The sequence below is a fragment of the Halichoerus grypus genome, chromosome 11 (assembly GCF_964656455.1).
Source record: "Halichoerus grypus chromosome 11, mHalGry1.hap1.1, whole genome shotgun sequence".
Lineage (NCBI taxonomy): Eukaryota > Metazoa > Chordata > Mammalia > Carnivora > Phocidae > Halichoerus > Halichoerus grypus.
Window position 1 is genome coordinate 13,719,029 of NC_135722.1, and position 13,815 is coordinate 13,732,843.

The following is a 13,815-nucleotide window of genomic DNA, read 5'->3' on the forward strand; positions in this document are numbered from 1 at the left end:
TTACACAAACATTTCAATCTTATTCTGGCCCTGGTAATCTTGCTGTCCCTGCAGCCTATGTCAGATGACAGTTGTTATGAACCAGTAATACGTCAATGTGATTAACAAACCATCTACTAAGAGAAGGTTTTTAAAAGCTTTATTTTTAATGTAGCATAATTATGACATAGTTTCAACTACCAATGGGAATATTTTAAAAGATAAGTCATCCACCTAACTTTGATTCCAAGAATGCAATTTCCCAACCCTGAGGCCACAAATATTATGCTATCTCAGTACTCTCTTAAGTACAATTAATTGATATGAGTCCTTGTGTGTGTGTGTGTGTGTGCATGTATTATATTATTCTGCAGCTAATTAAAATATTACCATCCTCCACATAGTCCTGAACTCTATCACTTTTCAACATATTTTAGAAACCATTTCATATATATCCACTTAATTTTTATTGATTTTTGCATGAAATATCATCCCTGATTCATTTACCTTCCTTTCTGAGGAGCATAGACGTTTTTTCTTTTATCTTTTGCCAACATGGAAAAGACTGCTGTGATTGTCTTTGTGCCTGTGAGTGAGATTACTTGTAGCAAATGGAACCACTAGACCAGTTTCTATGTGCTGTTGAAATATCATCAATGTTGAAGTTACTCCCGGAGAGATTTTATCCCCTTAATCTCCTAAGAAAAATGTATGGATCAGTTGTTTCCCACATTTTTAGCACTGTTTGTTAAGATACATTTATCAAAAAGGTCACTTTGTTATTCTGATAGGTGAAAAGATATATAATTGGAATTTATCATTTTTTTTTTAGATGTGAGACAGAGAGTGAGAGAGAGACCTCGAGAAGGGAGAAGGTCACAGGAAGAAGCAGACCAACCCCCCCACCACCACCACAACGTGGGGCTTGATCCCTGGACTCCGGAATCATGACCCCATTCGAAAGCACACGCTTAACTCACTGAGCCACCAGGTGCCCCTATAATTGGAATTTAAATTTGAAGGTATTTTTCTATGAGTAAAATTCTCTTCTCACATTATTTATTTTTATTTTTTTAAAGATTTTATTTATTTGAGAGAGAGAGAGCAAGAGAGCACGAGCAGGTGGGAGGGGCAGAGGGAGAAACAGACTCCCTGCTGAGCAGGGAGCCCAACTGTGGGACTCAATCCCAGGATCCTGAGATCACAACCCGAGCTGAAGGCAGACGCTTAACTGACTGAGCCACCCAGGCACCCCATCTTCTCACATTTTTCATAAGAAGAGTTTCTTTTGATATCAGTTTTTTTGCGAATTTTCATTTGCAACTTTTTTTTAAAGATTTCTTAAAATTTATATAGAGAAAGACAGAGAGTGTGAGCAGGGGTAGAGGCAAAGGAAGATGGAGAGACAAAAATCCCAAGCAGGTGAAATGCCTAGAGCAGAGCTTGGCATGGGGCTAAATCCCACAACCCTGAGATCATGAGGTGGGTGGAAATGAAGAGTGGGAAGCTTAAACAGACTGAGCCACTCAGGCACCCTATGCATTGTGTTTTCAAAGATTGATCTTTGAAATCCATTTATAATTGGTAAAATTATGCATTTGTCCGGAATGTATGTTGTAAGTACACTTAAATGACTTGGCATTTATGTATTTAATTCTGCTACTATTTTGAAAATATATGTGATGAGGACAGAAAAGGATTTTTCCAACGTTTGGTATATATAAATTAATATTACTTCAATTCTTGTTTCTATCATTTCTTACTGAAGTCGTGCCCTCCTTAATACCCATCACCGGGCTAACCAATCCCCCCTCCCCTCTAAAACCCTATTTGTTTCTCAGAGTCCATAGTCTCTCATGGTTCATCTCTCCCTCCGATTTCCACCCCCTTCATTAGATTCCTGGAATTCCACTGAAAAGTTTCAGGTATGATTTGGAGCTTCCTTAGCTCATTTTCTAAGCCCCTGATACTTAAAACAACATGAAAGTTGAAAGAAAGTTTTTATTTATGCCAAATGTTCTCAATTTATCCTTTATTTTAGTCTCAATCTCTCCTTCTGTTTTAAGAATATAAGCTGAAAGACCCATCAAAACACTGAATGAGGCGGGACGCCTGGGTGGCTCAGTCGGTTAAGCGGCTGCCTTTGGCCTGGGTCATGAACCCAGGGTCCTGGGATCAAATCCCACATCGGGCTCCTTGCTCAGCAGGGAGCCTGCTTTTCCCTCTCTCTCCCTCTGCTTGTGCTCTCTCTGTCAAATAAATAAAATCTTTAAAAAAAAAAAACCAACACTGAATGAGGCAAAGAATTTAACTTTGGATAACATAGTATAATTTAAAAAGTACAAAGTTCTATGATAGAAGCTGAATTTCAAACTACAAACAACTAGAAATTATTGAGAGTTAAGATAACAGGAAATAAACTTTGACAAGGAAATGATTAAAATAAATATCATGATGGACTGGAATAATTAACTGAATGTTCACTGCTAAAATTTTGTTTCTCTATTGTCCTCTCTCTCTTTCCCTCTCTCTCTCTCTCTTTTACGTTTCATTAAGGAAAACACTATCAAGTGTTTCTATATCATTCCTTGAATATTCAGAATATTTACTAGAAGATACTTCATAAATGAACTACCAGGTTCAAGTAGGGTGAAAGGCATTATGTAAATCACGCAAGAGTTTTCTCCATTTTGCAACATTCTACCCTAATGGGTCCTGTTATAAACTAAAGAAAGACGTTCACTTCAGAGAGATACCCTCTCAATCCAAATCCCCAAAATTAATGTTCTTTATGCCTGAAGAATTGAGTACACTTTCATTATTGACATATTACATTGTTTCCATAAGCACTCTGGTGAATAGATTGTAAATAAATATTATGATTTCCACTTTATTCAGAAGAAAAAAACATAGAAGGTAAGGGATTACAAACTGGTGTCAGGTCCATGATCAAGCATATCGATTTGACCTCCAAATGGAGTATTCATTTCATAACATTTTTTTCTTTGCAGATTAATTATTTCCAACCTGCACTTTCTCCATTTTACCTGAAATAATGCAGCAAAATTACAGCATAACTGAGTTCATACTGTTAGGATTGACCCAAGATCCTATGAGACAGAAAATGGTATATGTAATGTTCTTCATTTTTTATGTGGGAACCGTGGTTGGGAATTTGCTTATTATTGTGACCATCAAGTCCAGCCGGACACTAGAGAGCCCCATGTACTATTTCCTATTTTATTTGTCCCTTGCTGATTCCTGCTTTTCAACATCCACAGCCCCCAGACTAATTGTGGATTCATTCTCTGCAAAAAAAGTCATAACTTACAATGAGTGCATGACTCAAGTCTTTGCACTACATTTCTTTGGCTGCATGGAGATCTTTGTGCTCATCCTCATGGCTGTGGATCGCTATGTGGCCATCTGTAAGCCCTTACGTTACCCAACCATCATGAGGCAGCAGGTCTGCACAATCCTGATTGTTCTTGCATGGATAGGGTCTTTTATCCATTCTATAGCCCAGATTATCCTGGCTTTGAGGTTGCCCCTCTGTGGACCGAATTTGATTGATCATTACTGCTGTGATTTGCAGCCCTTGCTGGAACTTGCTTGCACGGACACATACATGATCAACCTACTCTTGGTGTCTAACAGCGGGGTCATTTGTTCAAGCAGTTTTGTGTTTCTGATGATCTCATACATTGTCATCTTGCATTCCCTGAGAAACCACAGTGCAGAAGGGAGGAAAAAAGCTCTCTCTACTTGTACTTCTCACATCATTGTAGTAATCTTATGCTTTGTTCCATGTATATTCATATATACACGCCCCCCAACCACTTTCCCCATGGACAAGATGGTGTCCGTATTTTATACTATTGGGACCCCTTTTGTCAACCCACTCATCTACTCACTGAGGAATGCAGAAGTGAAAAATGCCATGAGAAAGCTATGGCATAACAAAATTATCTCAGAAAGCAAAAGATGAATTGAGAACTTTGGTTGATTCCTTAATCTGTACAGATATCAAATATGATAGTGTATATCCTGACTTGCCAGACACACTCTAATATAACACATCTGATTTCCATACTTTTTTCTGTATTTCTTCTCTCAAACTAGTAGCTTCCCTCATAATGCCAGCCTGGTTCTTATTTTTATTGAGAGCTCAATTCTGACATTGCTGATTATGAAATACTCCTCATATATCTGTTTACACTCTGGTTTGATAATAAGAAAAATATTTATACAATCACAATCGTTCAAAGAGTGAGCATCTGTAAATAAAGAATACCCTGTACTCTATGACTTGTAATTCTCTCTATAGCACATTTCAAATAAGGTATCCTGCCTTCTCTTAAGACTTTCAGAGCAAAGGAAAGTGTGTTTGAGAAAGAACACACTTGTGTGTTTGTGTGTTAAGAAATTTTTTTCATTATATCATTAGTTTATCTTTAGACAGTTCAGTACTAGTGAACCAAAGGCCAAAAGGCCATATATATATATATATATATATATATATATATATATATATTTTGATGATTGGTATATAGGAGCTACAACAAGAGACTTCTACAACTCTAAGAGGGAAGGAAGTAAAATAATGTATGTTTTCAAGACTAAATAAAAAAATAAAAATTTAAAATACAGCATAGATACAACATATTTCTGAGATTGAAGTACAAAAAAGTAGAACCTAGTTTGAAGGAAAAAAATGTATATTATTTCATTTCAAGTAGGTTTATATCAGTGGAATAAAAGAAAGTATGAGAGGCATTCAGAAATACTCAGTGTATTTGTCTGTAGTTTATGGAATAAGAGAGAACCTACCTTTGCAGCAGGAAGCCACTTTGTTTGTAGGTTGTGCTTTCCTAGTAAAGTGGTAGTGTGAATTCACACATTATAATTGCAAATAGAATTTTGATGCTCATAGTGAGCAGAGCAGATTAACAGCCATACCTTGAATATGTGCATTCCCCGGGTTATATCATGGACTTTTAAAATTCATTGATTTCAGAGAGTACAAAAATAATAATTCAAAGGTATACATGCTGGAGTGGTGGGAGGTGGGAGGGATGGGGTGGTTGGGTGATAGACATTGGGGAGGGTATGTGCTATGGTGAGCGCTGTGAATTATGTAAGACTGTTGAATCACAGACCTGTACCTCTGAAATAAATAATACATTATATGTTAAAAAAAAGAAGAAGAAGAAGCAGATAGCAGGAAGGGAAAAATGAAGGGCGGGAAATCAGAGGAGGAGACAAACCATGAGAGACTATGGACTCTGAGAAACAAACTGAGGGTTCTAGAGGGGAGGGGGGTGGGGGAATGGGTTAGCCTGGTGATGGGTATTAAGGAGCGCACCTATTGCATGGGGCACTGGGTGTTATACGCAAACAAAGAATCATGGAACACTACATCAAAAACTAATGATGTAATATATGGTGATTAACATAACATAATAAAATAAAAAAAAAAAAACAACAAAGGTATGCATGCCCCCTGATGTTTATATCAGCATTAAATAGCAGTTAAATGGTGGTGGGAATTAAGGAGCAAACTTGTGATGAGCAGTGGGTGTGGTATGTAAGTGTTAATCACTAAATTGTACACCTGGAACTCATATTACACTGTATGTTAACTAACTGGATTTTAATACAAAATTTGAAAAAATAAATAAAATGAATAAAATCATTGATTTCAGTGTATTCAAATGTACCACATCCTTAGTAATTGTTACAAGATTACATTTCATTTTTAATTCTGTTCCCCATTATTTACCTGGAAAACCTTTTCAATACCAATAGTTTCCTCCTGTCAAAGATTATTTTAAAATAAATTCATTAAAATATCATGTTTTCTGTGTTCTCACTACTTTTTGCTTTTGGAATATTACAAAGCTTAGTGACTGCACTAGTGTCCCAAATTTGGCATATGATGTGCAATTATATATATATATGTATATGTATATATATATATGTATATATATATATATATATATATGTTTCAGTTATACAACTTGATTTTTTGATATACATATAATTTGAAAAGATCACCACAATCTAACTAATTAGCACATCTATCTTCTCTATATAGTTACCATTGTGTGTGTGTGTGTGTGTGTGTGTGTAAGATGATTTAAGATCTATCCTTTTTGATTCAAGCATATATATTATGGTGTTGTTAACTATAGTGACCATGCAATATATATAGGCTCTAGAACTTATTCAGTCTAAGAAACTGAAACCTTGCACCCTTGGGCCATCATCTCTCCATTTCCCCCAATCCCCAGCCCCTGGTAACCACCATTCTACTCTCTGCTTCTGTGAATTGAACTATATCATTTATATGTATGAGTGAGATCATGCAGTCTTTCTGTTTCTGTGTCCTGCTTGTTTCACTTAACATCAAGTCCCCCAGCTCCATCCATGTTATTGCAAATGGCAGAATTTTCCTCTTTTTAGAGTCTGAATAATATATGTCTCTCACTTCCTGTATTGATTCATCATTCAGGGATGAGGTTGTATCCACACCTTGGATGCAGTGAAAAAATGACGCAGTGAACCTAGGAATGCAGATAGCCCTTCACAATCATGATTTCAGATACTTTGGATATGTACCCAATAGGATTGATGGATGGTAGTTCTACTTTTAACTTTTTGAGGAACCTCTATACTCTTTTCCATAATGACTGTACCAATTTACATACCCATCAATAGTACACATGGGATCCCTTTTCTCCACATCCTCACCAACATTTCTTATCACTTGTCAGTTGATAATAGTCATTCTATCAGATGTGAAATGATATCTCATTATGATTTTTATTTACATTTCCCTGATGATGAGTGCTGTTGAGCATCTTTTGATGTACCTGTTGGCCTTTTGTATGTCTTGGAAAAATAACTATTCAGTCCCTCTGCCTATTTTTTAATCAGAGGAGATAAAGGAAATCTCCATAGATTCTGCTCAATTTTCCTGTGAACCTGAAACTACTCTAAAAAATGAAATCTATTATCTAAAATGATGTTAAGAAGAAGAGAACACTGAATATTAGACAAAAATCATCTACTTAGTTAGCTCAGAAGAATATAGAAAAGATAAAAATAGCACCCAAAACCATAAGATACTTAGGAATATATCTAACCAAAGAGGCAAAGAATCTGTACTCAGAAAACTATAAAATATTCATGAAAGAAAATGAGGAAGACACAAAGAAATGGAAAAATGTTCCATGCTCATGGACTGGAAAAACAAATATTGTGAAGATGTCAATGCTACCTAAAGCAATCTACACATTTAATGCAATCCCCATCAAAATACCTTCCAGTTTTTTCAAAGAAATGGAACAAATAATCCTAAAATTTTATGGAACCAGAAAAGATCCTGAACAGCCAGAGGAATGTTGAAAAAGAAAAGCAAAACTGGTGGATCACGATTCTGGACTTCAAGCTCTATTACAAAGCTGTAATCATCAAGACAGTATGGTACTGGCACAAAAACAGACACATAGATCAATGGAACAGAATAGAGAGCCCAGAAATGGACCCTCAACTCTATGGTCAACTCATCTTCAACAAAGCAGGAAAGAATGTCCAATGGAAAAAAGGCAGTCTCTTCAACAAATGGTATTGGGAAAATTGGACAGCCACATGCAGAAGAATGAAACTGGACCATTTCCTTACACCACACACAAAAATAGACTCAAAATGGTTGAAAGACCTAAATGTGAGACAGGAGTCCATCAAAATCCTAAAGGAGAACACAAGCAGCAACCTCTTCAACCTCAGCCACAGCAACTTCTTTCTAGAAACATCACCAAAAGCAAGGGAAGCAAGGCAGAAATGAATTATTGGGACTTCATCAAGATAAAAAGCTTTTGCACAGCAAACCAAACAGTCAACAAAACCAAAAGACAACTGACAGAATGGGAGGAGATATTTGCAAAGGACATATCAGATAAAGGGCTAGTATCCAAAATCTATAAAGAACTTATCCAACTCAACACCCAAAGAACAAATAATCCAATCAAGAAATGGGCAGAAGACATGAATAGACATTTTTCCAAAGAAGACATCCAAATGGCCAACAGACACAGGAAAAAGTGCTCAACATCGCTTGGCATCAGGGAAATCCAAATCAATGAGATACCACCTCACACCAGTCAGAATGGCTAAAATTAACAAGTCAGGAAAAAACAGATGTTGGCAGGGATGCAGAGAAAGGGGAACCCTCCTACACTGTTGGTGGGAATGCAAGCTGGTGTAGCCACTCTGGAAAACAGTATGGAGGTTCCTCAAAAAGTTGAAAATAGAGTTACCATATGATCCAGCAATTGCACTACTGGGTATTTACCCCAAAGATACAAATGTATGGATCCGAAGGGGTACGTGCACCCCGATGTTTATAGCGGCAATGTCCACAATAGCCAAACTGTGGGAAGAGCCAAGATATCCATCGACAGATGAATGGATAGGGAAGATGTGGTATACATATACAATGAAATACTATGCAGCCATCAAAAGGAATGAAATCTTGCCATTTGCAACAACATGGATGGAACTAGAGGGTATTATGCTAAGCAAAATAAACCAATCAGAGAAAGACATGTATCATATGATCTCACTGATATGAGGAATTCTTAATCTCAGGAAACAAACTGGTGGTTGCTGGATTGGTGAAGGTGGGAGGGATGGGGTGGCTGGGTGAGAGACATTGGGGAGGGTATATGCTGTGGTGAGCACTGTGAACTGTGTAAGACTGATGAATCACAGACCTGTACCTCTAAAACAAATAATACATTCTGTGTTAAAAAAAAAAAAAAAGAAAGAGAGAGAGAAGGCAGTAGTAAGGGAAAAATGAAAGGGGGGAAATCGGAGGGGGAGATGAACCATGAGAGACTATGGACTCTGAGAAACAAACTGAGAGTTCTAGAGGGGAGGGCGTGGGGGGTTGGGTTAGCCTGGTGATGGGTATTAAAGAGGGCATGTATTGAATGGAGCACTGGGTGTTATATGTAAATAATGAATCATGGAACACTACATCAAAAACTAATGATGTAATGTATGGTGATTAACATAACATAATAAAATAAAATTTTAAAAAAAGAAAAAAAAACTAATGATGTAATATATGTTGGCTAATTGAACAGAAAAAGAGTAAGTCTGAAAAAAATAAATAACCTTACTGAAAAATTTTAAAACCCTAACTATATGTCCTATGTTTAAATTTTCTTCAATAAATGTAAGAGGAATAATTAATTAATTAATTAATTAATTAATTAATTAATTAGGAAATGAAAAAATTTTTAAAAATTAACAAGTTGGAAAGGCTTCTTGAAATTAAAGCTCATTGTTTGTTATCTATTGTAGTTCTGAATATGGAGAGAGACTTTTGGAGATAGCATTTCCCCAAGGTCATTAACATTTTACATCATTCTCTTTAAATACACCTTATAAGAGGTAGAGAAAGCAGCATTTATTGCCAAATATTCTGTGAAAAAGCAGATTTCAGTAGGAAAGAGACAAAATCAGGAATGACAAAGATCTGACTTCTGCCAGCCTTTGTTTCAGGGGGTCAGAGATTCTCTGACAATAATTATTCACAAAGCAATTCCTAAAGCATCACTCTATTATGGATAGCTGCAACCAAGTTATCTTGGAAGAGATTGAAGTGTAAATCAAAATTGAAGCCAGGGGCTATACTGGTGAGATTTTTTTTTTTCTTCTAAAATTAAAATAAGAAGGATTATGGAAAAAAGGAATTAAATACAATTGATATATTTTGAATACTTAAAACATAATTGTAAGACACTAGTCTCAGAAATAAGTGGAGAATAAAATTATTAAGATGATGGTCAGGTAATAAGGTGCATCTATATATGATTATAAAATGGGTAGCATGACTGTGAACAAGAAAATACCAATAATTTCAAAAGAAATTGGCATTGTCATGTTTGAAATGCTCAGAAAGTGGAGGAAGAAATTCTTTGAGATAGGTCTTAATTCAAGGACTAGTAAGTGTTCCCCTAGGACCATATAGATTGAATAATGGAAGCACAATATCCAGGCTTGTGTTTAAATGCTCATTTTCTTCTAGATGAAAGCCAAACAACATAATTAACAGTTATCAAAAACTACTAGTCTTCAGACCTCTTAAACTGAAGGCTTTCTGAGTAAATATAGTTGTGTATTTTTTTATTTGTTTGTTTTAATTCAGAGGGACAAACAAAGGAGAATGAACATGTAAAAGGGGTATTCTTGAGTCTAAACCTGAATTATTATTACTATTATGATTTTTACCATTGATATTATCATTATTTCATGCCCTGTAAGATAAAGCACACTTGTAATGACTACTCTGTCAGCCATAATACACAGATCTGAGAAAACACAGCCCTGTAGTTTCCCAAAAGCTGGAAGAGCCAGGCACAATGTTGCTGCAAAGGGACAGCTGAGACCACAAAGTATAATAGAAGCTATGTGCACTACACATGACAGATCTGGAGGGGACGTGGCCTCAGACAGACAAAATTCCTAATGATGGCCTAAGACAATACAATGCCATCCTAACCTACCACTGAAGGAATCATTTACAACTGTGGCTCAGCCTGAGGAAAAACTTGTACATTTAAATCAAAACTATTGTACATACTCCTTTCCACATGCACATTCTGGTGAACTCACTAGAGCACCTGAAGTCCTAGCACTGAGGATGCATCCAATATTGTCTTCTTTTAAAATATTTCCAGGGATGGGGCACCTGGGTGGCTCAGTTGTTAAGCGTCTGCCTTCGGCTCAGGTCATGATCCCAGGGTCCTGGGATCGAGCCCCACATCGGGCTCCCCGAGCGGGGAGCCTGCTTCTCCCTCTCCCACTCCCCCTGCTTGTGTTCCCTCTCTCGCTGTGTCTCTCTCTGTCAAATAAATAAAATCTTTAAAAAATAATAAAATAAAATAAAATATTTCCAGGGATGATCTCCTCAAATATCTAATGCATCCTGACTGGGAGACCAATATAAACCAGCATGAAACCTAAATATTAAAAAGATGATGAAGGAATTAGTGAGATTAAGGGCGGAGTCTTTCCTTTTTTTTTCCCCCTTTGAATCTTCAATTTTTTTAGTTAACAGGCAGATGTTTAAAAGTAATTCCTGGGGAATTCTCAAAAACTGAGTCTGAAGATGATAAATCACCCGAGATTTCACTTCCCCTCCTTTCAAATCCAACATGTCTTGATGTGTTTCCAGCAGTTCCTTTCATTGCTTTATCTTATTTTGTCTCTGCCTCTTCATCAGTGTTTCATGGCTAATTCAGGCTGACAGAATGGATTTAATTTCATAGTAGAAATAACTGCTCATATGATAATGGTAATGAAACTGAAACTTTCTTATTTCACAAATAGGATAAGAGAAGACTCATGAAGCTAAACGATTTATCTAAAATTTCTGCACAATTGTCTCAGAAGATGAGTATAATTACTGTCCTCTTTCTAACTATACCCACCACCTCTTGAGTATAAGAGCTTGATATCTACTAGGGAACTGTAAATTCATTCACTCAAAGATAAGAGTATTCTAAGAGAACCTGTAGAGATCACCCACACTGAACTACTTGAACACTCATGGCATTATTCAGAAGGGAAAATACGGGGACATGTTTTCACTTCTGTGACAAAAATAAGATGAGCTTTTCCAGATATATTAAAAATACCATATCCCCCAACACAGAATTGTTTCAAAATTAAGTTGACTGCCTTATACAGAATTAGAACTACTAAATTTGCATCAACATGGATGAAACTGAAGTTTATGCTAAGTGAAATAAGTCAAGCAGAGAAAGACAATTATCATATGGTATCACTCACATGTGGAATATAAGGAATAGTGTAGAGAATCATGGGGGAAGGGAGGGAAAACTGAATGGAAGAAATCAGAGACGAGACACACCATGAGGGATCTGGACTCCAGGAAACAAACTGAGGGTTACAGAAGGGAGGGGGGTGGGAGGATGGGGTAAGTGAGTGATTGGTATTAAGGAAGGCATGTGTTGTGATGAGCACTGGGTGTTATACGCAACTAATGAATCCTTGAATACTACATCAAAAACTAATGATGTAATATATATTGGTTAATTGAACGTATTAAAAATAGATTAATCAATTAATTAAAAAAGAACTAAATTTTGAGAAACAAATTTAAAAAACGTTTAAAAAAAGGTGAAATTCTTCATTAGATGTGCGACTTAGAGAATTTGCTTTATGTCTCTGGACTTTGTTTCCTCATCTAACATGAATGAATGGACTAAACATGGAGGTAAGATGATCAAAATATATACCCCTCAATTTCTCTAAATTTACATGCTAAGAAGCAGTAAATATCCATTTTTACATTTCTAACTACTGTGATTCTCCGTGTATTTTGAGTCATAAATACATGTTCCTTGTTATGTTTTTCTTTCAGATAATTTTATTGTCTCTTGGGAACTTGGTGTGCTAGACTAATTCCATGGGGAAAATAAACAATGTAACTGAATTCATTTTCTGGGGTCTTTCTCAGAACCTAGAGAGTGAAGAAGTTTGTTTCGTGGTGTTTTCTTTCTTCTACACAGTCATTCTTCTGGGAAATGTCCTCATCATGCTGACTGTTTACATGGGCAACCTTTTCAAGGTTCCGATGTATTTCTTCCTCAACTACTTGTCTTTTGTGGATATTTGTTACTCTTCAGTCACAGCTCCCAAGATGATTGTTGACCTATTAGCCAAGAGCAAAACTATCTCCTATGCGGAGTGCATGCTGCAACTCTTTGGGGTACATTTCTTTGGTTGCACAGAGATCTTCATCCTTACTGTTATGGCCTATGATCGCTATGTGGCTATCTGTAAACCCCTACACTATACGACCATCATGGACCAGGGCAGATGTAATAAAATGTTGCTGGGGACCTGGATAGGTGGGTTCTTACACTCCATTATTCAAGTGGCTATGGTAGTCCAGTTACCTTTTTGTGGACCCAATGAGATCGATCACTACTTTTGTGATGTCCACCCTGTGCTGAAACTTGCCTGCACAGACACATATGTTGTTGGTGTTGTGGTGACCGCCAACAGTGGTACCATTACTCTGGGGAGCTTTGTAATCTTGATAATTTCCTATACCATCATCCTGATGTCCCTGAGAAAGCATTCAGCAGAAGGCAGACGCAAAGCACTCTCCACCTGTGGCTCCCACATTGCTGTGGTCATCATCTTTTTTGGCCCCTGTACTTTCATGTATATGCGCCCTGATACTACCTTTTCAGAGGATAAGATGGTGGCTGTATTTTACACCATTATCACCCCCATGTTAAATCCCTTGATCTATACACTGAGAAATGCAGAAGTAAAGAATGCAATGAAAAGACTGTGGGGCAGGAGGGTTTTCTCAAAAGCTAATGGTAAATAGTTGAAAGTAACAATTTAACCTGGATGATCTTAAATTTTCTCATCTGTTCAACAAAGACAGTAATGACAACCTTATAGGTTTTTGGAGGAACAAAAGACAGAATAACACTTTCTACATGCCTGAGGTATTATTTATCATCATTATTATTATATTTGTTCTAATATTTCATAAGTAGATAAATTTTCTGAATGAACTAGGCCAGAGGAATCTTATTAAACTCAGAAGCTCAGCATGATCATTCTCAGCACCATTGTTTTCTCCTCCCCATTTTGGTCTTTTTGCCATTTTCCTTAAATTGAGAGTCTACTGTGAAATATTTAAGTTCATTTTCTCGCATTTAGAACTGTGTTTGAAACATATTGAGCACTCAATATGTATATGTTGCGTGCACAAAA

General features: G+C 36.6%; 2 protein-coding genes across 2 annotated transcripts; both read left to right on the forward strand.

The window, feature by feature from the left end:
• The first annotated feature begins 3,034 nt into the window (after positions 1-3,034).
• Positions 3,035-3,967, forward strand: LOC118523749 (olfactory receptor 4C11). Its single transcript, XM_036073538.2, has one exon. It carries the CDS (start codon positions 3,035-3,037, stop codon positions 3,965-3,967), a length of 933 nt encoding a protein of 310 aa, XP_035929431.1.
• Positions 3,968-12,484: 8,517 nt separating this feature from the next.
• Positions 12,485-13,420, forward strand: LOC118523750 (olfactory receptor 4S2). The gene has a single exon (XM_036073539.1). It carries the CDS (start codon positions 12,485-12,487, stop codon positions 13,418-13,420), a length of 936 nt encoding a protein of 311 aa, XP_035929432.1.
• Positions 13,421-13,815: the final 395 nt, after the last annotated feature.